Source organism: Mixophyes fleayi, chromosome 12 (genome assembly GCF_038048845.1).
Source record: "Mixophyes fleayi isolate aMixFle1 chromosome 12, aMixFle1.hap1, whole genome shotgun sequence".
Lineage (NCBI taxonomy): Eukaryota > Metazoa > Chordata > Amphibia > Anura > Limnodynastidae > Mixophyes > Mixophyes fleayi.
In genome coordinates, this window is record NC_134413.1 from 71,187,963 (window position 1) to 71,212,526 (window position 24,564).

The following is a 24,564-nucleotide window of genomic DNA, read 5'->3' on the forward strand; positions in this document are numbered from 1 at the left end:
TCTGCCCAGCACCTTTAGTCACACATGTCCCCTCTCTGCCCAGCACCTCTAGTCACACATGTCCCCTCTCTGCCCAGCACCTCTAGTCACACATGTCCCCTCTCTGCCCAGCACCTTTAGTCACACATGTCCCCTCTCTGCCCTCATGCTTTAGTCACACATGTCCCCTCTCTGCCCAGCACCTTTAGTCACACATGTCCCCTCTCTGCCCAGCACCTCTAGTCACACATGTCCCCTCTCTGCCCAGCACCTTTAGTCACACATGTCCCCTCTGCCCAGCACCTTTAGTCACACATGTCCCCTCTGCCCAGCACCTTTAGTCACACATGTCCCCTCTCTGCCCAGCACCTCTAGTCACACATGTCCCCTCTCTGCCCAGCACCTTTAGTCACACATGTCCCCTCTGCCCAGCACCTTTAGTCACACATGTCCCCTCTGCCCAGCACCTTTAGTCACACATGTCCCCTCTCTGCCCAGCACCTTTAGTCACACATGTCCCCTCTCTGCCCAGCACCTTTAGTCACACATGTCCCCTCTGCCCATCACCTTTAGTCACACATGTCCCCTCTCTGCCCAGCACCTTTAGTCACACATGTCCCCTCTCTGCCCAGCACCTTTAGTCACACATGTCCCCTCTCTGCCCAGCACCTTTAGTCACACATGTCCCCTCCCCATCACATCACTACTTCTTACCTTTCCTCCACTACACAGGAACAGGAAGTTATCCAGCAGCAGCTCCTGCACTGTGTACCATGTGACTACAGCAGTCACATGACCTCGTGATGTCACATAATTATCTGAAAGGGATTTAGCTTCTAACACCTAGTAATGAACGTAACATATAGCTGACTAGCAGCAATGTTATCACTAGAGTAAAATAAATTATTACTGCATTGTCCTTAATGTAGAACAGCGGCGGCCATTTTCCCTTAGTCTCCCAGACACAATACAGCTGTTACAGTTATGTACCAGTGACGTTCCAGAGGGGGCGTGGTCACATACTCTTGCAGGAGCCATTTTACAACCTGGAGAGCAGCTTTAACTCATTCATATATAACAACAACATCCAGGACGTGTACAAGGCTGAGGTAATATCTTCTAACAATATATTATTATTATGCTGAGAGCAGAGATATGAAGGATTATTATACAGAGGAGTCTGTATAGGGAGACATTACAGCTCATATAAAATGATGTTTATAATGGGAGATTATTATTATATAGAGGAGAGGGATGTTATAATTACTATATATGCAGAGGGATGTGACAGCTCCCAGCACACACACTGTTTATAATGGGTGATTATTATTATTATTATTATTATTATTATTATTATTATTATTATTATATAAAGGATAATAATCTATATAGTGATATATAAAGAGTAATAAGACAGTTCCCAGCACACGCACTGTTTATAATGGATGAATATTATAGAAAGGATAATAATCTATATAGTGATATATAACAAGGAATAAAACAGGTCCCATCACACACACTGTGAACTGTAAAGAAGTAAAGAATTAGTAGGTACAAAGCGTCCCATCCATTGTCCCAATCCTGTTTTCAATGTATCATAGTAGAGCGGGTGGGTCCCAATCCTGTTGAGAAAATGGTCTGGTCACTACACTTGCATAATGTGAGTCTGTAAAAAGTCTAGGTTGCACGGTCTAATCACTTCGTGCAGGTTCCCTGTTTGTTGGAAAGTCAAGGGTTTCTTAGATTGAGTAAGGAACTGCCCCACCGTTCTAACCCCCGCGTCATTCTAGATAGTGAATAGCTAGGCAGCCTCTCCATTCTAAAAACTAGGGTTCCCAAATAGAGGAAGATGGATAGATAAGTAAGGTTTTAGTTTCAATGTATGTATGATGTGCCACAATTTTCTAGTGGACATAAAATGGTGGTTGTCAAGAACTGTCGCTGATACCTTGTGGTCATGTAGATGTAGGAAAGCAGTCAATTTTAGGCCAGGGAGGAAATTTTGTTCTGGTGAGGTATCCGCACAGGTGTCAGACCCTTGTATCAAATCTCTCCGGTAATGAAGTTGAGCAGCCTGATTATAGAGTTCTATATTGGCCAAATGAAATCCAGCATTAGTCCTGGGTTGTTAAAGTTTCAATAGCCCAATTCTTGATTTTTTTTCCCCCCCAAATAAAGTTTTGAAATACTCTACAAGTCTAGAGGAGGATTTCATCTTAAGTAAATTTGCTCTACCCATTAAGTAAAGACAAAGATGATCCCAGCCCTTAACCTCGTTACTAGGTTCCCAACAACTTTCGAGATATGATGTTGATAGAAGAGACCAAGGTTCTTAGAAAGTTCTATACTTAGATATGGGATAGCATTGTGCGCCCATTTAATTGCTATGTTTCTAGCCAAGTAGCGGCAGGTAAAGCAAGGATCAGGTATAATGCCAGGGATTTATCAAACGGACAGCTTGATAAATACAACACGGACGCCCCGAAATACAGTATGTAGGTCTCAAGCATAGGATCAAGTACTAGGTTGAAGAGTAAGGGTGACATGGGGCAGCCCTAACGTGTACCCCTCGTCATGGGTGCCGCCTCTCCAATCAGGCCATTGATTAGTAGAGAGGTGGTTGGGCAAGAATAGAAAAAGCTTATGGGCCTGAGTCATTAAGGCAGCATACAGAGGGCATCGTGCAGTTGTTCTCAACGGCACGTAAATCATCTCTGCGTACTCCTGGAGTCGGCAAGGAGCGGATCTCAGGATACGTGTGGTGATGACTATGGGCGTAGGTTCACTCTGCTGTACTAGACCAGACACTGCAGGATGCGTACAATACGTATGTGGGATATGAAATCTCAAAAGAACCGTAGACCGTCATAACTGTCATTTGCGTTGACATACGCAGCGGACTTGCTTTCGTTGACGGCCGAGTGTCCTCGTTCTGGGCATGCGCAGAAGGGAAATGCGTATGATACACACAAATAACAGAGATACGTTCCTTAATGACTCGGGTCCTATCAGAGTAGTGAAATCCTCTCTGAATGCCCCACGTTTGTGTACCTCATACATATAGGGCCAGGATACTGCATCAAATGCCTTATTGGCGTCCAGGCTAAGTAGTATATTCTTGGAAGGATATTGTAAGGACGAGGAGGCCACCGCCGCGATGGCTTATACATATTTCAATCACTGAGTGATGGGAAAATAGACTGTAAATGAGTGGCCATGATTTTAGCCAGCAGCCTAATATCCAAATTAAGTAGTGTGATAGGGCCATAGGAGGCCATGGATTGTGGGTCTTTTACTCAGTTTCAATATTAGCGTAGTGAATGCTTTATAAAAAATTAGGAATGGATCTTGATTTTTAAATTAGTGCAACCCCAATGGGACTGTGCTAGGTTATGTTTTACTCACTGGAGTTGTACGATTTACTACACTGTTCAAACTGCTGAAAAACCAACTCTGATTAAAATGAGTTACAGGTTTTGCTGTATTTTTAGTTGTAATTTTTTAAGATTATAGGATGTTTCCACTTTCCTGGACTTTTTAAATGTGCAAAATGGACAAGAAGGGCTAGTTTTACAAATCCAACCCCTGTCCTACCTGTAAGTGTTTTATATATGGACTGTCTAGTAGAATGTATCTAGTACTTACCTCTCCTATTATCTTCCATAGATTGGCCATTCTAAATCCTCTGTCTACTACAAGAACCCACTTCAAACTTGTATTTAAAGGTGAACCCACTGAAGGTTTAGGTGATAGGTGAGCTCCCTGAAGGTTTAGGTGATAGGTGAGGCCACTGAAGGTTTAGGTGATAGGTGAGTCTACTGAAGGTTTAGGTGATAGGTGAGCCCACTGAAGGTTTAGGTGATAGGTGAGTCTACTGAAGGTTTAGGTGATAGGTGAGCCCACTGAAGGTTTAGGAGATAGGTGAGCTCACTGAAGGTTTAGGTAATAGGTGAGCCCCCTCAAGGTTTAGGTGATAGATGAGCCCATTGAAGGTTAAGGTGATAGGTGAGCCCCATGAAGGTTTAGGTGATAGGTGAGCCCCATGAAGGTTTAGGTGATAGGTGAGCCCACTGAAGGTTTAGGTGATAGGTGAGCCCACTGAAGGTTTAGGTGATAGGTGAGCCCCCTGAAGGTTTAGGTGATAGGTGAGCCCACTGAGCTGCAGAAGAGGTAAATGCTACATACACTACTTTCCTGTATATATGAAACAGTTACATATAGGATATGGGTTCTATTTGTAAAATATACTATTATTGTATTGTAGTTAACTTGTAAAAATTCCAAGTGGAAGCTTCATTTATTTTTTTCTCCAATTCAATAAACAGGATTACACCGTAGTGATAAAGAGATTTGGTGGTCCACCCTCAAGTGTGTCAGGAGTATTGAGCAGGACCCAGAGCTCCATCACGGTGCCTCCACCTCACTCACTGATACATGAGGAAAACAATGACAAGAAAATCCTGGAAATGCCCAACAAGATCATTCAGCTGGTGACTGGAGAGGTGACTGCTTGGAATGGGACATAATACAGTAACACCGGATGATGTGTCTGCGTGATGACTGTATCATTGTGTGTGTCAGGTTCCTATAAAGTGTTGGGATGTCACTGTCTTTTTCTCCATGCAGAAGTGGACGTATTTAAGAGGGCAGAAGGGTCTTTTCAAAGACGTAATGATGGAGAATCACTGGATTCTCAAATCACTGGGTAAGAGGAGATTTTCATTTATTGTAGGGGAGAGAGCAGTTTTGAAGGCCACCTAGATACACATCATCTGAGAATCACATATAAACAATGTATTCACTCAGTGTATGTTTCCTACAGATGGATCCAGTAACACAAATACCACAGAGAGATGTCCGTGTCCTCTTTATTCACAGGATTGTACAGAGGAAAATCACAGTATTCCACAGGTAGGTGACATATTAGGGTCTCTCCAAATACCAAAGTGAATTTCCCAATATATGATCTGTAAAAAAAATACTTGTGTGGATCATATACACTGACATTCCTCTGTCTCATCACAAATTATTAAATCAGTTATTATTAAATATATTTGTATTGTTTTGTGGGCTGTTTAGGATGACATCATGACTGGTATTAAATTAGAATTTATAGAGGGAAGGAAAGAGACATATGTGAGGGGTGATCAGCAGTGTAAGGAGGAGGAAATCAGCATAGGTGAGTAATAAACACTTATTACAGACAAGAGTCACATATTCTCCTTGTATAAACAATGTAATCAGTCACTGTGTGTTTCCTACAGATGGATCCAGTAACAGAAATACCCCAGAGAGATATCTCTGTCCTCTTTATTCACAGGAGTTTCAGGTAGATGACATTTTAGGGTCTTGCCAAATACCTAAATGCCAAAGTGATTTTATTATATTATCTGTAAAAAAACAGCGTGGATCTTATACTCTCATATTCTTCTGTTTCATCTCACATTATTAAATCAGATATTATTTAATATAATATTCTTAAAGGGGTCGTGTCCTGGACATGCATGGAGTACAAGTATGCTTGCTACGTTCTCCATCCTAAAATTCCTGCATTTATCCTCCATTTTGAGTTTGCTGGTTTATTTGGACTCTGTCTAGTCCTGGAGCTTACTTACCCCTCTTGGCATCCTATGGGGTACTTCTCCTGATCCGCAGCTGCCGCGCTGCTCTTCGAGACCCCAGCCTGGTGTGCGGAGGCTGCTACCTGAGCGGACCCGCTGCAGCCTGACTCCTAGGTGGACAGCGCTTCTGCCTCTCCGTGCTGCCGGCGCTGACTGTTGGTGCGGACACCCCAGGGACCGCTGCTGTGGTGAGACAGATCACCATACTTACCCATCACTGTCATGTCGTCGGGTGCCGACACTTGCTCAGGCTCTTCCCTTTACTGTGTGCGACTCGAGTACATGACAATGCTGTAGACTATACCCCTCTGCCCTGGGAGCTGGGGACGGACATTTTCTGTTCCTGTCCTGTAATCTGGGCTGACGTCTTGGTAGTGCCCTATTTTCCACCATAGAGAGCAGCGATTTGTCCTCATGCTGCACAGTTCTGTTGCTCCAAGTCAGCCTTCCATCCTGAGATACAGATTGGATCCCCAACAGCTGGGCCTCAGGCTCTGAGTGCATGCAGGTACCTCACACAGTGGCTGTAATTTGACTTATGCTATCTTGCCTGTTTGTGCTGTGATAACATCCTGGCACTTGACATCTAATATATATTACTCCTCTGGGACAGTCATAAGCTTATTTATTGAACCTTATGCCTATATCTGGATTATCCAGTTTGCCTTTTAGAAGTGGTGTCTATACTATCTTGACTCTGTTCTATGATCCTGCCTTGGGTACTTTCATGGTAAGACTTTCATACAAGTGTTTATCCATGAAATACAACACTATTATTATACCCATTCCTCTATATTGGGATGTATTTTCCTCGTTATATGATCATGCTGCTCTGGCCGGATGGCTTGACCGGTTTGCCTATTCCTCTACACCCACTGACAGTTCTGGAGAAACTCCATTATGTGTGCCCTCCCAAACTACCACTGTTCCTAATGCACCAACCTCACCTACTTACCCTGAGGTCACATTGCAGCAGCTTCTACAGCTGGCCGACCTTTCCCTTTTTAGACATGATATGCAACAAATCCAATAGTGAGGGGCTGAAGCGGAGACTCTAGAAGATGCTACAGCACCTATGAAGGGTCAAATTGATAATTTGGAAGCTCAGATGTTGGCATGTAAGCAGACGCTTTCTTTTAGTGAGGGGAGTCTCTGATGCAATAATACTCGTTTTGTGGGGTTACCTGAATAAGTGGAGGGGCCTGGTACTGAATGTTTCTTGGAGAAATGGTTAATTCAAGCTTTTGGGAAGGATTCCTTTACGGCTCAGTTCGCAGTGGAGCAAGCTCATCGCATCCCTTCTTAGGCAGCTCCACCCGGGGCACCTCCCCGTGCCTTCATAGCCAAAATCTTACATTAGAAAGACTGATACAACTCTGCGACCATTCCCCTCTTATATTGTCTGTAGACTTTGCCATTACCAGGGGGTCAATCTTTCTGGAACCTGAACTCTTTTAGTTACCTTTAATGGGCAAGGGACCTGATCTGGTTGTCTTGTGGGAAGAGTTCTTTGTGGATAATGCAGAAACAGTCCAGCCCCCTCTTGCCTTTGGCAACTGCCTAAGAACTGTACCTCTAAATCTCCGTACTCTCACCGGTACTGAGGGTTGCAGTTACCCCTGGCAATCGCCTAAGAACTATTTCCCTAAAATCTCTAGACTCTCACCGGTACTGTGGGTTGTAGTTACCCTTGGCTACTGCCTACGTTCAGTTTCATCATCTTTACCTATCACTGTAAGTTCCGTTCCTTTCCGGACAAGTACCGGTACAGAAACCATTGTGGATCAGGGGACTTCTCTATCAACTGTTCCTTATTTATTCCAGTGGCAATGAGTGATATATCAGTCTTGACACCATCCACTCGGTGTCTCACTGGACTCGCTCCTGCACTTCCTACTCTACGCCCTCTGTAACTCTATTCCTGGGTTCTCCCCAGCCAGTGGACATCTCACAACCCTCTGTCTGCAGCCAAGTCTGTCCCAACAGTGAACACCGGACTTTCGGAGCAGACTCCGGGTTTTGCTGTACTGGCTGGAGGGGTTCCTAACAGTTAGCACTTCTGCCTCACAGCACTGGGGTCATGAGTTTGATTCCCAACCATGACCTTATCTGTGTGGAGTTTGTATGTTCTCCCCGTGTTTGCGTGGGTTTCCGCCGGGTGCTCTGGTTTCCTCCCACACTCCATAAACATACTGGTAGGTTAATTGGCTGCTATTAAATTGCCCTTAGTCTCTCTTGGTCTGTGTGTGTATGTTAGGGAATTTAGATTGTAAGCTCCAATGGGGCAGGGACTGATGTGAGTGAGTTCTCTGTGCAGCGCTGTGGAATTAGTGGCATAATATAAAGAAATAGATGATGATGATGATCAGGGGTGCCCATGAGTCCATGGGGACCCATGTCATCTGATATATACTGTATTATTGTCAGTCTTGATATTATTCTGTATGTTTTTGTATACCTGCATAAGTGTTGGAAATTTACTAATCTTTGATGTAATGTGTCACACCCGGTGATTTATATCTATCACGTTTATTCAGAAATAATTATTTTCTTTATGTTCTGTTTTGAAATACCAATAAAAAAACTTGACTAAAAAATGATCATTCTTTTGTGGGCTATTTAGGATGACGTCCTGACTGATATTAAAATAAAAATTATAGAGGGAGAGGAAGAGACGTATGTGAGGGGTGATCAGCAGTGTAAGGAGGAGGAAATCCCTACAGATATCGGCACAGGTGAGTAATAAAATGTATTACAGTAAAGAGTCATATATTTTGTTTATTGAGTCATTACAAGAATTCCAATTATGACTGCATCTAAGCAATGTGCTTGATAATGCGCTTTTATAGTTGTAATGAAGTGTTCGTCAATTGCAAATTGAAATTAAACAACTGAACAACTCGCTCATAGTTTGAAAATTTTGGGTATTGTAATCTGCAGCTCAATGTCCTTCCTTACATTTATTTTACTTTCAGCAGATGGATGTAAACGCAAGAATATCTTGGGGGAGCAACTGATTTTATCTACAGATTTTGAAATGGAAGATAACAACATTACTCAAGATTCTACAGGAGAGAACCCAATTACCCTAAATATATATCCAATACTTTACAGTGGAGATAAATTATCTGAACTCTCTAATCATGAGGAATGTAATCCTGATAACATAGATATTGTTACACATCGTACAGCTCATACAGATGATACATTATTTCCATGTTCTGAGGGTGGGAAAAGCTGTACAGTTAAATTATCTCTTCATAAACATCAGAAAAGTCACATAGCTGAGAACCCTTTTACATGTTCTGAGTGTGGGAAATGTTTTGTATATAAATCAAATCTTGTTGAACATCGGAGATCTCACACAGATGAGACACAATTTCCATGTTCTGAGTGTGAGAAATGTTTTGTACAGAAATCAAAACTTATTAGACATCAGAGAACTTACACAGGTGAGAAACCGTTTCCATGTTCTGAATGTGGGAAATGTTTTACACAGAAATCAAAACTTGTTGAACATCAGAGAACTCACACAGGCGAGAAACCATTCCCATGTTCTGAGTGTGGGAAATGTTTTGTATACAAATCAAATCTTGTTGAACATCAGAAAACTCACACAGATGAGAAACCATTTCCATGTTCTAAATGTGAGAAATGTTTTGCCGTAAAATCAAAACTTATTAGACATCAGTGAACTCACAGGTGAGAAACCATTTCCATGTTCTGAGTGTGGGAAATGTTTTTCACAGAAATTAAAACTTGTCAAACATCAGAGAATTCACACGGGAAAAACCGTTTCCGTGTTCTGAGTGTGGGAAGGGTTTTGCACAGAAGTCAAACCTTGTCAAACATCACAGAACTTACACAGGTGAGAAACCATTTCCATGTTCTGAGTGTGGAAAATGTTTTCCATGGAACTCAAAACTTATCAAACATCAGAGAACCCATGCAGATGAGAAAACATTCCCATGTTCTGAGTTTGGGAAATGTTTCGGATACAAATCAAATCCTTTTGAGCATCAGATAACAAACCATATCCATGTTCTGAGTAATGAAAATGGTTTACAAACAAATCAGGTCTTGAATATCACATAGGAGAAAAGCAATTGGACATGAAACAAGGAGCTGCAGTACTCTTTATATTGTAAAAACAGTTGATTTTATTAATGTAAATTAAACTAAGCATAATATATTTACATAGTTTATACACAAAATTTGATCACTCATGTGTGGAACTATTTTATCTACCAGATATCGTCCACACTGTACACAGTTAAAACAAGGTTACCTTGATATATTGGGTACTGAGTAATATATAATTCTGGCAATGGGTTGGAGATATAATGTGGGATCTGAGACACTGTTACAGTATGTTTGTTCATACTCTCTAATTGAAGGTGTGAGTTCATATAATAATCCTGTAATCTGTAATACTTTGCCATTGGGGATTGATTATGAATCTTGAAAAATGTGTCCCACGGTCTAAATGCAATATTGTGATGTCATTTTTGTACAAAAGCTCTCATTTATATTGTATGCCCATGGCTAAGTGGGTCAAGATGTGTCTACAGGGGTGCAAAACTTTGCTCCATCTTATGGGGATCTGAAATATAAAAGTTCAGTAGTATTGACTCTTTTCATTTCACCTTTGCAATAAGACTTGTTCAGAGTGATCCGGTTATAGTAAGTCAGACTAGTGCAGGGATTGTTCTACAAGCCTGGTCAGTGATGGGCTCCATTTGTCACAGTGTCTCCCAGCCTCTGACACTGCACAAGTGAAAATTTTAAATGAGTGATGTGCCAGGGTTAATAATGGTACAGTGAGCCCCCGCAGCCACATAACACTACCCAACCCCCTGTATCATGCAGATTCACTTCCTCTATACATAAAATAACTAAGCAGAAGATAATCAGCCATATTGTGCCTGCCTAGTGAAGCCACTGACAGTACACATAGCAGAGACATCAACAGCTTCTTACATTTTATAAATTCTAATTTTCCAGCAGTAATTCAGGCGATACCCAAGGGAGAATTAATTAGGGACAAAATTGTTCTGATGATAACATCTATGCTCAAAGATCAAATGAACTGAAATCTAGGCTTGTACGAAAAGCAGAAAGGTCAGTGAACAGCAAATAGCCAATATCTTCCAGAAACATTGGAACATCCTAAAGTCTGATGATGACCTCTAAGAAGTGTTAGAGGATAGGATCTCTATGACATGGTGTAGATCTAAGAATTTGGGGTTTCATTTAGTCCACAGTGTCTCACCATTTGAAAAGAGAATTTCTAATAGACCAATGGGTTTTTTCAAATATGGCGTGTGCCGGGCATGCCAATTTATGATACAAACAAAGGAGTATAAAGATCGGTTCTTGAGAGTTAAATCAAAGGATTCATAAATTGTAGCTCTCCGAATATTATTTACTGCTTAACCTGCCCCTGTAACTTAAACTATGGTGGCATGACAGGCAGGTCACTCAAATATAGAATTTTGGAGCATGTAGGCAACATAAAGAGAGTCAAGAGAAACAAAGATAATTTAAAACAACTAACATATGTTGAAAGGCACTTTATGAAGTGCCATGACTGTGATCCAAGATCACTACAGGCCTTTGTCATGGAACAGATCAAGATGGGTTTGAGAGGAGGAGATCTCCATCAGGAGCTCAAGAGGGAATCAAAGAGAATTCTCCTTATGGATTGTTTAGCTCTTATCTGATACAGGGCAACTCAGTTATGATATAATCACGATAAACATTTGACATTCTTATGATTCATATGAATACACTAATAAAAACTGTTTCATTTATCAAAGGTGATTGCTAGATATGGAAAGCAATTGTTATACAGAAAGGTAATTACTTGCAAACTAATAGATTAGAATGTATAATAGATATTTACTAATGGCATCATTTGGCATTACATATAGGTAATTATAAACTCCACATATCATTGTGTTCTCATTTTTTACACAACTTATGCACTTTCATTTTTGGGCTTTTATTACATTTTATTTTTGCTATCCACTCCATTGAACTCATCTGTGTCAGCAGTGTTTCACAGTCCTGATTTACAGCTCGATCTTGCTCCAGCACCTTCCCTTGTACTGTGTTGCTCTCTAGCTCCAACTCTACACAGTCCACATCTGGTATTATACCATCCTCTACTCTGCACTGCCAATCTGTTATACTGGTGAATGTTGGTACTGCATCCTGTTGCAAACTCCATATACCTGCTAAATTTGGTCCTGGTGCATCCTGCATCCCAGTTGCCATAGAGATCTCAGCTCAACATCTCATTGCGTAGTCCTCTGTGGTGCCCACTTACCTGAATTAAGTTACCACTACTCGAGATTAAGCCCTGGGGACAACCGAGCACCGGCAAACACATCTGGTTCTATAGGAAAGGAGGTTGCTAAAGATGAAGCTCTCATCAACGACAGGTTCTGGTAACTGGTAGGGTGACTTGTGACAAAGTAAAAATATTTATATTGTGACTCTATTGTATCGCTGGAAATAGTGTTGATGAATGTGTGTTTTATTCCTGTACATGTCCGATACATCATTTTTGTATTAGCTTCTCAAGTCTTGTTTTTGGGATAAATAAGAATGTTTAGAGAGCTATGTTTATATTTGGATCAAAACTCTCAAAATTCATATCACGTATAGTTCTGTTTAAATTCAAGCCAAAACTTCATTTCAGAAGTTAATTTTTTTTTTATTATAGAAAAGTTTTATTTAGATTTATGCCTTATTTTAGTTTTTATAGTATCATAAACAAATCCGTTTAATATTGAGTTCAAGCCTCGTTTTGGAGCTCAACATAGCTGTAAGTATTAGCTCTGCCATATTCCAGCCCACGTCTCGTTTTAGTGCTTGAGGTCTTTATGTTTTAGCCCTGTTTCCATCTAAGTCCAAGCCTCGGTTTGGAGCTGAATGTGTTTGCGTGTATTAGTTTTCTTTTATTTAAGTCCAAGCCTCGTTTTGGTATTTATATGCATTAAATCTGTTTCTAAATCCAAACCTCATTTTTGACTCCATCTAAAAGAATGCAGCCTCACTTTGAATTTCCTTCAAGCCTCATTGCGAGTTAAGCGAGGACTTCCGTACAGGATCTTTGTCTCCACGGCGGCACTTTATTGGCTGCTATACACTTTAAAAAGTCAGACAATTAGTAACATTGAGAAAGACTCAAATCTGAGGAGTCAAAACGCGTTGGTCACTGTGGTGATTCCTCGCTGACCAGGACGTTCACTTGGTTGGTGATTGGAAGGAGAATTCCGGGACTAATTTCAGCTTTACCTTCCTCCGTGTCTTCGTGTGAGCTTTGTGGTAGGGTCATCCACCCTATATTTATGTAGATGGTACCTATTTGTGCACCAGTTTTTATCTATATGGAATGTGAGTGTATTTTTAAATATTTGGTATCGGTGTAATAAAGAAATTTGCAGTAGATATTTTTAGGTCTTTTTTCACATTTCCATATTGGGAGCTATATACTGAAAGAAGACTTTATGAAGATCAATGTAGAGAATACAACGCAATAATACAAGAAGCTTTTAAGGAAGCACATTATATAAGGGGGTTACCCCATTCACCTACACGTGGTTCACTGGTTTCCAGTGACAACTGCACCACCAGGAACTGAACACCAGTTATTGTACAAGAAAAATCGTTAGTCTTTGGACTTTAATGCTCTTCTGGGTGGAGGATATTTAAGTGTTAACATACTACACTATGTGTTATATATTATCCAGCTGGGAAGTGTTGCTTTATGAAGACTTCCACTGGTCTCTTAACCTACATATACTTGTGAGCGTACAAGCACGTATATAATATATAATAATTATATATATATATATAATTATTTATATTATTTCACACCAAACCACATATACTATGTGTACCAGATAAATATAAATTATTTTGCTTATCTGTACAGGTTCCTGTTGGCTCAATATTGCTTGTCTAGTTCACACAATACATAGATATAAAGAATGAGAAATCCCATATAGTATCTTTTCATAAAAACAAATTTATTGAATAATATAAAAATTGCACATTCACAAAAAATAAAAGAATCAAAGTCTTATCTGTAATCAAGGTGTAATTATACCAGTACTCACTGTCATTAGTCACCACCAGGGGCAGGCTGGGCTGGGGGGCACCTGCCCACCGGGCCGGTCACATAATGGGCTACCTTGGGCTGGATCACTTAGCCACTAGCCTTTTTTTCCCTTTAAAATGGTCCTAATAGGCTGTTGAATCGAGGTTTCCCCCCAGGGCTAAAATTTGCCACCCCTCCCCTGATCACCACTCAGTGGAGTCAGAAAACAAAAGATTGAATTACTGGTGGTTCAATTCCAATATTGGATACAGAGAAAGTTTGAGAAATATATCACATGTAATGACCTCAACACGTTTCGTCTACTAGAGACTTTATCAGGAGAACAAATTCACCTATATGTGCATTTATTACTTATACTATAGCTGGTGGCCATTTTGCACATGCACAGTTCATATTCATCAGTGCGCATGCGCGGCTTGAGAATTAAGTGCAGATCGTTCGTGATTGCACCAAGTAAACATCTAGGAATGCCTCACATTACCTGTAAAATATATCAGAAACAGAGGCAGAGGATCTAAGAGACCTCATATATGTGGCTTAACAATTTCTTACAAGTGGCAGCCATAACAATTCCATGCACGGCACCAGTTAGCTTATTGTGGTGCACACCTGTCTCGTTCGCAAATTAGATAAGGGCAACATAACCCATATACACAGTCACAACATTAAAACCACCTGCCTAATATTATGTAGGTCCCCCTCCCCTTGTGCCAACAAAACTGTTTTGACCATGCGAGGCATGGACTCCACAAGACCTGTGAAGGTGTCCTGTGGGATGTGGCACCAAGACGTTAGCAGATCCTTTAAGTACTGTAAGTTGTAAGGTGGGGCTTCCAAGGCTTGGACTTATTCTTACAGCATATTCCACAGATGCTCGAATGGACTGAGATCTAGGGAATTTGGAGGCCAAGTCAACACCTTGAACTCTTTGTCATGTCCCTCAACCCATTCCTGAACACTTTTTGCAATGTGGCAGGGAGCATTATCCTGTTGAAACAGTCTACTACATTCAGGGAATACCGCTGCCATGGAGGGGTGTACTTGGTCTGCAACAAAGCTTAGGTAGGTGGTATGTGTCAAAGTAACACCCACATGAATGCCAGGACCCAATGTTTCCCAGTAGATTATAATCTAGAGTATCACAATGCCTCCACCGGCTTGCCTTCTTCCCATTGTACATCCTGGTGACTTCTCTTCCCCATATTAAACGATGCCCACGCACCTGGCCATCCATGATGTAAAAGAAAATGCGATTCATCAGACAAGGCCACCCTCTTCTATTGCTCCATGGTCCAGTTCTAGCGCTCACTTGCCCATTGTAGACATTTTGGTGGTGGATCAGCATGAGCTCTCTAACCGTTCTGTGGCTACACAGCCCCATAGGCAGCAACCTTCGATCCACTGTGTGTTCTGACACCTTGCTATCATAGCCAGCATTACCTTTTTCAGAAATTTGTGCTATAGTAGCTCTTCTATGGGATCGGACCAGCCAGGCTAGCCTATGCTCCTCATGCGCTTGGGTGCCCATGACCCTGTCGTTGGTTCACCGGTTGTCCTTTCTTGGACTACTTTTGGTAGGTACTAACCACTGCATATCGCAAACACCCCACAAGATCTGTCGTTTTGGAGATGCTCTGACCCAGTCATCTAGCCATCACAATTTGACTCTTGTCAAAATCGCTCAGATCCTTACGCATACCCATTCTTCCTGCTTCCAACACATCAACTTCAAAAACTAAGTGTTGACTTGCTGTCTAATATATCCCACCACTTAACAGGTGCCATTATAATGAGATAATAACTGTTATTCACTTCACTTGTCAGCGATATTAATATTGTGGACGACTGGACTATATATATGTATTATATATACACACACACACACATGGATCAATTGTTTAATTTACATTAACAGTTAACTGATTTCACAATATTTGGAGAATTGCGGAAAACTTGTTTCATTTCCAATTGCTTTTATCTTGTGTGAAATTTTTGATGTTCAACAAGTTTAAATTTCTGTGTAAAACATTTCCAACATTTTCTCACCTGTGTGACTTCTCTGATGTTTAACAAGATTTGATTTCTCTGCAAAACATTTCCCACACTCAGAACATGTATACGGTTTCTCACCTGTGTGACTTCTCTGATGTTTAACAAGAGATGATTTATGTATAAAACATTTCCCACATTCAGAACATGTAAACGGTTTCTCACCTGTGTGAGTTCTCTGATGTAAAACAAGATTTGATTTCTCTGCAAAACATTTCCCACACTCAGAACATGTAAATGATTTATCACCTGTGTGAGTTGTCTGATGTCTTAAAAATAAATATTAAAATATTAAAATATTAAAAATATTAAATAAAATAAATATTAATATAATATAAAAAATAGATATTAAATATTAGATCTGTGTTTAAGTCAAGTTTGTTGTAGGTGTACAAGATGGACATGATAGGAAATGATAAGAGAGCTAGTTGACCTTATGCTAGTGGTCAGTGGATTTGTCCTGTAGAAGGAGAAGAAGAATGATTTTGGAGCAGGATGAGAAGCAGCAGGAAAAGAAAGAGTACACGAGTAATTCATAGTTCACCAAGGCGTGTTAGAGAGCGGTGTAACCTTTCAGAGAGGCCATTTTGTATGATGACCTTAAAGGTGTTTTGGCACAAATGACAGCTCACAGTCATGTTGTTACTGGGCTTGAGAAATGATTTGACAGATTGCAATTTTGTTTGCAACTGGTTCTGTTCAGCACCAGTAATGGGCATGGCCAAGGCACACATTGCATGCATTGGAGTGTGCTTCTGAAATCACAGGGCAAAAATACCCAAAATATACATTTTTGCATGTGATGATTCTGAATAGCAAGACATAAAAATAGAGTTTCCCAGAAGAGCCTTTTTCCCGAAATAGATAAATAGAGGATACATGTGCACAAGATATAATAAATATAAATCCTTGTGTATGTAAAGCTGCTGCAGTCTCTTTAGATAAACATAGAAAACTGAGATCTTACATACGACATATACATAAATGTATGTAAGATCTGAGTTCTAATTGGATTCATTGATGGCCCTTACTGATTGGCCAATATACTTTTAGATTTCCAAGCAGAATTTTGGCTCCATCCTTCTGAAAATATTTCACTTGGAGGCGGAGAAACGCGTCACGTTATAGAGTTGTTGGTTGTACACACAAACACTGTGGCCGCTGTTGGGATATCTTCTTATGGCAGACTTATAAGCACTGCTCTTTCAATGACCGGAAAACTGAAAACTATCATCAGGAGAGAGGTGACATCCAGCAATTAACTCCTAGTTATTGCTTCAGAGCTATTTGAGAATGGAACAATGTTAATGGGAAAAATATAGACAGGACAATCTCTGTCTCTTCTCTCATATCTCCAATTTATTGCAATATATTATTCCTCTGGTGTTAGTGAGAATCATACAATAAATGGAAGTAAATGTTCCCTACAGATTGGATTGATCGATATTGAAATGTGAATATCATCATGTAGTTACATATATATATATATATATATATATATATATATATATATATATATATATATATATATATATATATATATATATAATATATAAATGTTTAGTGGCGTCTGTGTGTGGAAAAAAAAAAAACAAGTTGCAGCGCCACCTTCTGGGCAGAGTTATACACTGACCTACTAAATTCTTAGTGTGTGTGGGGAAAAAAATTCAAAAAGGGCTGAAATTTGGTAGGGCTCAAACTTATTTTCGTGAGGTAATTTTACCTCATGAACACACATTAAAAAGGCCGCTTGCATCGGGAACTATCGCTCTTCCCCTGAGGAGGCCTGGGCTAGGTCAAAATGCATGACAAGAACCTTTTTAAGACCTTAAGTAGCTTGATTTGACTAGAATGCATGAGTATCATGCACGGGTTAACTTGTATATATATATATATATATATATATATATATACACACACAGACATTTATCTATCTAAATATTTATGTATATTTATGTATATATATATATATATATATATAAAACCAGTCATTTTTCCTTCCTTGATTCCCACATGCGTGAATATTCCGCCAGTCTGCTCTGTATGAGCGATTCCAACAGGGCAACATGTCTGCAGAGTTGCTGTTATTAATGTATTAAGTTAAGTGCTACTTTTTATCACATTATGTATTGTGTATTGGATTCTCTAATTAATCATTTAGAGAAATATTATCAGTATAACCTATAATTATGACTCACCATAAATTAAGGCATTACCTGGCCTTTCATTCCTCTTCTGTGTCTTCCTGCTTCCAGCTGGATCATCATCATCATTTATTTATTGATCATGTTCAGGAGAACTACCAGTGGTAGTTGTGGTAGTTGTTAGTAGAACAGGTACAGGGTATCCGGCCTCTATAACTCTCTTTGTGTGATATTATTTCCCACCTGCAGCACTGTGTCATTAATTCTCATTAAAGGATCATTTAATTTACATACATATCATTTTTTAACTCTTTTTCTGTCTTTCGTCTTGTGCATTATGAATACTTAGTTAGATCTTTCTTAATTGATTAAATTACACATTCCTTTAGTTGAGCCTACCATACTCCCAGCTATACTACTAGGTATCCACCACTTTACCATCTTATTTTCCTTGACTATTCCCTTGTCCACTCTCCTCTTCTTCCTGGGGTACTCTCTGTATACTCCACCATGTCCTCGTACCTTCACCACATTATCTTAGTGTTTTCTGTCTCTCACACCTTCTACCCCAACATCTCATCCCCCTTCTACCTCCTTTTCTTTTAACTTTTTATTTGTAACAGCAGATAGATATCAATATACAGCACAACCGTACATGTTGTTGACATTAAATAAGACCCAAGGTTACACAATCTAAAAATCGGAGAGGAAACAAAAAATAAAATAAAACAAAACAAAGCAAAAATACAAATGACTATAGAAATATAGATTATATTTTATGTCACATTCCAATTGGTAGTTGGGAATTAACGGCCTACGTGGTGAGTGTACAAGTGAGGACTTTTCCCGTACCAAAGATAGACCATGTAAGGTTGGATATATATAACAAATAGAAATAAAACTGCTGTTTTATTTTTTAATTTTTTATGATGAGGGGGAGAAGGGAGAGGGACTGGGGTAGAGGTGGAGAGATTTTCCAAATTGGAAATACATCTCCTACCTCCTTTTCTTAAATCTTTATAGTAGAAACTGGAGCTTTACATAAGATCTGAAACCACTTGATTCCCATTTCCCGATATACATAATCATCTTGTCACTTCAGCCCCAGCTAACAGCCTCCATTACTGTCCTAATCAGGAAGGAGTGTAACCCATATTCTGCCACTGACCCCCCCAGCTTCCCCATGCACTGTCTGACAATAGATATAAACTGAAAGTGATACAGAAAAGCTGATTGTGCCGAGATAGGATTACAGTTACAATCCCCCCATACAAAGGTATGTATCTGGTCACTAGTATTTGGATATATTGTTATCCCCATTTGGCACATATAATTCCCACTCTAGAATCCAAGACTTCTCCTGCGCTGCCCCCCTTCACTGGAACGACCTCCCTCGCTCCATCCGTCTCTCACCCAACCTGTGCTCCTTCAAACGGGCACTTAAAACTCACCTGTTTCTTAAGGCCTACCAACCATCCACTTAACCTCTCATCTCTTCGGTTCTCCCCTTTGCCTCACTGGCTCCCTTCTGTGCCTGATTCTGTCCACCCTCCCTTAGGATGTAAGCTCGTATGAGCAGGGCCCTCTTTCCTCCTGTCTCCATACCTGTTCTTCCACTCCGTCTCTACTGTATTTGCCTGCCCGGAGTTTACGAAGTATTGGTATTTTATGTTTAATGTTCTGTACTGTTTTGCCCTGTATGGTCTACTGTTTGTACTGTGTACGGCGCTGTGGAAACCATGTGGCGCCTTACAAATAAATGATAATAATAATAATAATAATAATAATAATAAAGACTCTGTGGATTCATTTGGTTGAAGTATATGAATTTCATAATATGGTTCTGAATGAAGAGTCAATGGACTAAAACTACAGGTTCATAAATATATATCCAGGTGGGCTCCATGTGCCTCTTTTGGACTACAAATTGTCTGCTGGACTATATCCTGGCCAGTTACCCCCTCCCTTAGTGAGGACAGGAAGTCTGGAGCAGCTGGAGCCCCTTTCACAAGATAAATGTATAGAAGGGATTGAAACAGGAAGTTGCTATTCATCATCTGGGATTAAGCCCTGCAGTAACCAGTTTGCTACTCTATTGTTCTCTCTAGGACTGTGTCAGACTACTATGCACTAGACCAGCTGGGGGGAAACCCATGTGGGGATGACTTCTCTCCACTCCCATATCCAACCCCTGATTTGGGAGCCAATGGCATTCTGTATGGACTTGGGATAACCTTACAGGACGGGATTTCACCTGTGGGTATTCTGAACTGTTTAAAAAGAGCCTGCAAGGAGACCAAGGGTTGTTTATTGGATATCCTGAGCTTGGTATTGAAGATCTGTCTCCTACCAGCTCCAACGTGTGTCCTGATTACAATTTTACATCTAGGCACATCTCTGGCTGAACATCGTGCAACAGTATAACTCTGCCCCAATGGGAGCTGCTTGTGAGTCTGCACATCTGGGGGTAAATGTATCAAGCTGAGAGTTTTCCGGCGGGTTTGAAAAGTGGATATGTTGCCTATTGCAACCAATCAGATTCTAGCTTTCATTTTGTAGAATGCACTAAATAAATGATAGCTAGAATCTGATTGGTTTTTCAAACCTGCCGGAAAACTCTCAGCTTGATACATTTACCCCCTGGTGTGCCTACAGGAGTAGGGTGACAGGGGTCCAGGCTGCTAACATCTCGGTAGTGAACATAAGGCCGGGAGGCCAGGACCAGCAAGCCTAGAAGTGTAGAAATCGGAGGAATCTGGAAGACCTGAGTACTGAGCTATTGTGACAAAAGCATCAGGACCAGAGACTTTTTTACAACTTAGCCCGGCCAAAGAAATACTGTTTAAACATATGTAACGGTTCCTCATATCTTTATCTGGGGATGTGTTGGGGAGGTTTTTAGATGTTGGCGATTTAATATAGTTATTGTGTTACAGTTGTGTTTGCACCTTCTGTAATAAAGGTACTATTATAGCTACCACTCCTCTTTGTCTGCGTGATCCAAAGAACACTAAGGTACCAGGGCTACTCTGTGGGCCTTGACTCTAATGCCCTAGTGTCCTGACACTGATCATCAAAATCTGAGGAGCATGACTGTCCCAATACTATCCCCATTCATTATAGGTTTTCATAAGACGCTGGTCTCGTCACATGAAAAGAAAAATGTCCAGATAGTGGATAACTGACTTGATTCCCATTTTCCCCCTTAGCACCCACTCTTTTAAGGAGGTGAAAGCTTCAGGAAGATGCCTCTCACAGAATGGCCGCATCAAGCGAGGTGTATGATGCAGAACATGTCTCCTTACTGATCCCATTAGTCATCGAATCTTTCTTTGGAATTGACAAATGATGAATCAGGCTGAATATTCTGGGCTTTGTTTTAGGGACCATTTACAGTGCATAATGCATGACTGACATCAAATATCCGTACAGTTTCAACTCTTTGGACTCCCTATAAGGAACTCTAAAAACATTCTTAAACCCATTCTCCAATAATAATGCTGCCTCCCTGTCTGGATGTCTCCTAAGTCAGGGATGCTTTGTATCTATATTTAATTTGTTATGTCTTTTTCAAGCAGGTTTCCCATGCCTGAACTGTCTTCCGATGTTGAAAACACTTAGCAAGCGGCTGCCCTCCACCACAGCTGAACATTCATGTCTGAGTCTGCATGGGACCACATACATTGGCCATCAATAAACTGCCAGCATGTTCCCTTTCTTGCTCCTACCAACACCACAGCAGGCCCAGGAGAAGACCACTGCCAACCCATTGCAGGAAATCCCAACCTCATTTATAGCCACATGGGACATCCAGACAGCAAGAACTTGTAAAACATGCCCATATTCAGGGCATAAAATAACGTTTCTCCCCTTCATTACTTCTCTGACATACAATACCTTTCTGAATTACTTTGAAACCCTTTCCCACATCAGCACATGAATTTGGCTGTTCCCTAAGTGATTTCTCTGATATTTAACAATTTGGAATATGTGTAAAACATTTACCACATTCAGAGCAAGAATATCTCTCCTGTATGACATGGTCTTTCTCCTGTATGGTGCGCAACAAGAAGTGAATTATGTGCTAAATATTGCCAACATTCTGTAATATGGTTTCTTTACGGTATGGCTTCTCTGATACTTAAGAAGTAATATTTTAGAAAAACATTTCCCACATTCTGAGCAGGACCAAGATTTACCTGGAGGAGGTGGTAGGGCAGCCATAACCCCTGAGCTGCCTTAACCTTAGACCTCACCTACCTTTCCTTGAACAGTCACAATTTGTGTTGGTCAAATAGGCTGAACCTACTAGGAAAGGTGTTTGGGCTGATCGGGGGGAACTCTTGGCAAACTGTGCATGGTTTGAGTGGATTGGCAATTGGATTAAATTGTCCTGATTTTGCAATTGGTATTAATGACAGGTATTGCACAGGTACTGGTCCCAGTGTACATCTATTTTGCCTAAGAGAAGCTGACTTGTACAGTCAAACAAATAGCTACAATAAAAAGTGTTGCATCCCTCTCTCTCTGTGTAGTGAATAAAGCTCTTTTGAAATATGCCCATAGCAAGGGAATTTCTTATCCACATAAATATCTAGTTATTGCTACAGTAAGAAGAAAAACACAGACACAATTCTTTCATTAGAAAATGTATTGCATGGAAATGGTAAAATAACCACATGCACAGTGTACACATAACAACATATACAACAAAATCATAACTAGTACAATAAAGACATAATGGGGCTTATTCAGAGTTGGACGCATTTGCGCACCAAACGTACGTTGGAAATAATGTACACAAAAAAGTGGAATTACTCATTGATGTTGAGTCTCAAGACGCCTGCAGCTCAAAAACAGTTTCTTTGTGACCAATGTAGGTCTGCCCCCCCCCCCCGATACAGTGGGGTGCAGATATAAAATGTAATTAAAAATGGAAATGTCAATTACGCAATACTCAATCAGCAAATTAGAAACAGCTAAATAGGGCTGATAGTCATCATCATATACCTGCACCAAAAATCTAATACCTGTATGAGGTTCGAGCCCTAAAAGGCGTATTTGCAGATGTTATGTTACAATTACATGAACTCACCCATACTGTGCTCAGCCCATGCATGCTAGTCCCTGCACATCCTTATTCTACTTTTCCAGACAAAGGCGGACGGATGTCAGCGATATAAATAACTCTATATATGGACATATACTTTCTGGATTTTGGAATCATTGCAGTATGAAAATACACATCTTATGCAAACAATGACGTACGTCTAACTCTAAATGACCCCCAATATATACATTTCCTTTATACAACGATGGTAAAGATATTTTGCATTCCCCACTAGAGCAGATCAAGCTCCACCTAGTTTGATGTCTATGTACTGAAATACCAGCTGTGCGATGTTTTGCTTGTTTGTTCCACCTTCAGATTGCTTTATTTTATCTTGTACACACCATCCTGAAAATGATACTACAAGCATTTATTTTCTTAGTAGCCTCCTTCCGTGATTTTAGCCATGTATTTATAACATCAGGGAGAGTGGATTATTTTCTTGCCCCAGGATACAACATAAAGCTGCTCACTGGGTACAATTATACAGAAAGCAGAGCAACACAAACACACAGCTCTGCCCCGTGGTATCACCACACGCGTTAAACGTACAGAGGGAAACCAGGACGTAAAAGTTGTGTATTTACTAAAACTTGGAGTAAAGCCTATACAAGCCATTAAATACATGTGATGGTTGGAAACCCCTTTAATTATGCTTCTGAAAGGATTTTATTTTATACAGGGCTTTGTCACTAAAAACAATACATTGGGTATAGTGAAACCACCTAAAAAGCCTTGACATAATTGAGATTAAAGTTGCATTATCAAATAATTGTTACATATTACCTTTTTGCCCCTTTCCACTTCCAGGGTCTGCTCTATGCAGCCGCTTTTCCCGGGACACCTTCGTTTCTGGCTCCTCCGTGTAAATATGGCTGTGGCAGTGGCTTGTGAGCAGGAGGTCCAATCAGAAGCCACAATCTCCATGACTCAACTCCTGATTGATCATCCTGCTTACTCATACTTCTACTTCGGGGAGATCAAAAGGGGGCGGGGTGAGTCGATTGCATAATTTGGCCCTGCGCCAAAATGTCAATTTAGTCAGAGCTGTGAGATGAACCACGGAACCACGGGAAACACTTGTGCATGGAGCAGGCCCCGGGGCTCCAGAGAGAGGAGAAGCAGGTGAGTAACATGATAACATGCAACAATTAGGTGGTAATGCAGATTTAGGTGCTCCTCTGCTGCAGCATATCACTATCATGACAGTATATTGTCTTGGCATCACAATATTCAACAGAAAGGGACTTTTACAGAATATATATACATGATAGGGCACCAGCATACACGTGTACAGCAGCTGTAGCAGTTAATAGATTGGAGAGAACATGAGGACTGGAATATCCAAATCAGTTTAAGACAAAGAATAAGACTCTAGAAACACTGTATCTACTTAATCAGGGAATTTATTTTACATCTAGATAACATTTAACATGTTTCATTCCTACAGATTAAATTTTGTTGTCTCTGAGGTACAAAATGAATAATGAACATCATGGGAATTACTAAACAATTGGTTATTTTAATAAA

The 24,564-nt window shown here is 40.4% G+C and overlaps 1 protein-coding gene across 1 annotated transcript; it reads left to right on the forward strand.

Annotated features, from left to right (window-relative positions):
- Positions 1 to 828: 828 nt before the first annotated feature.
- LOC142108361 (uncharacterized) lies at positions 829 to 9,875 on the forward strand. Its single transcript, XM_075191987.1, has 9 exons — positions 829 to 834; positions 909 to 1,088; positions 4,305 to 4,481; positions 4,606 to 4,684; positions 4,802 to 4,890; positions 5,059 to 5,158; positions 5,244 to 5,308; positions 8,224 to 8,335; positions 8,576 to 9,875. Exons 1-9 carry the CDS (start codon positions 829 to 831, stop codon positions 9,292 to 9,294), a joined length of 1,527 nt encoding a protein of 508 aa, XP_075048088.1. The 3' UTR covers positions 9,295 to 9,875.
- The last annotated feature ends 14,689 nt before the right edge of the window (positions 9,876 to 24,564 follow it).

Excerpts from the sequence above, each read along its gene's own strand:
- LOC142108361 (XM_075191987.1), top strand. Across the intron at positions 4,685-4,801 it reads CTGGATTCTCAAATCACTGG|ATGGATCCAGTAACACAAAT; the intron begins GTAAGAGGAGAT and ends TGTTTCCTACAG. Across the intron at positions 8,336-8,575 it reads CCCTACAGATATCGGCACAG|CAGATGGATGTAAACGCAAG; the intron begins GTGAGTAATAAA and ends TTTTACTTTCAG.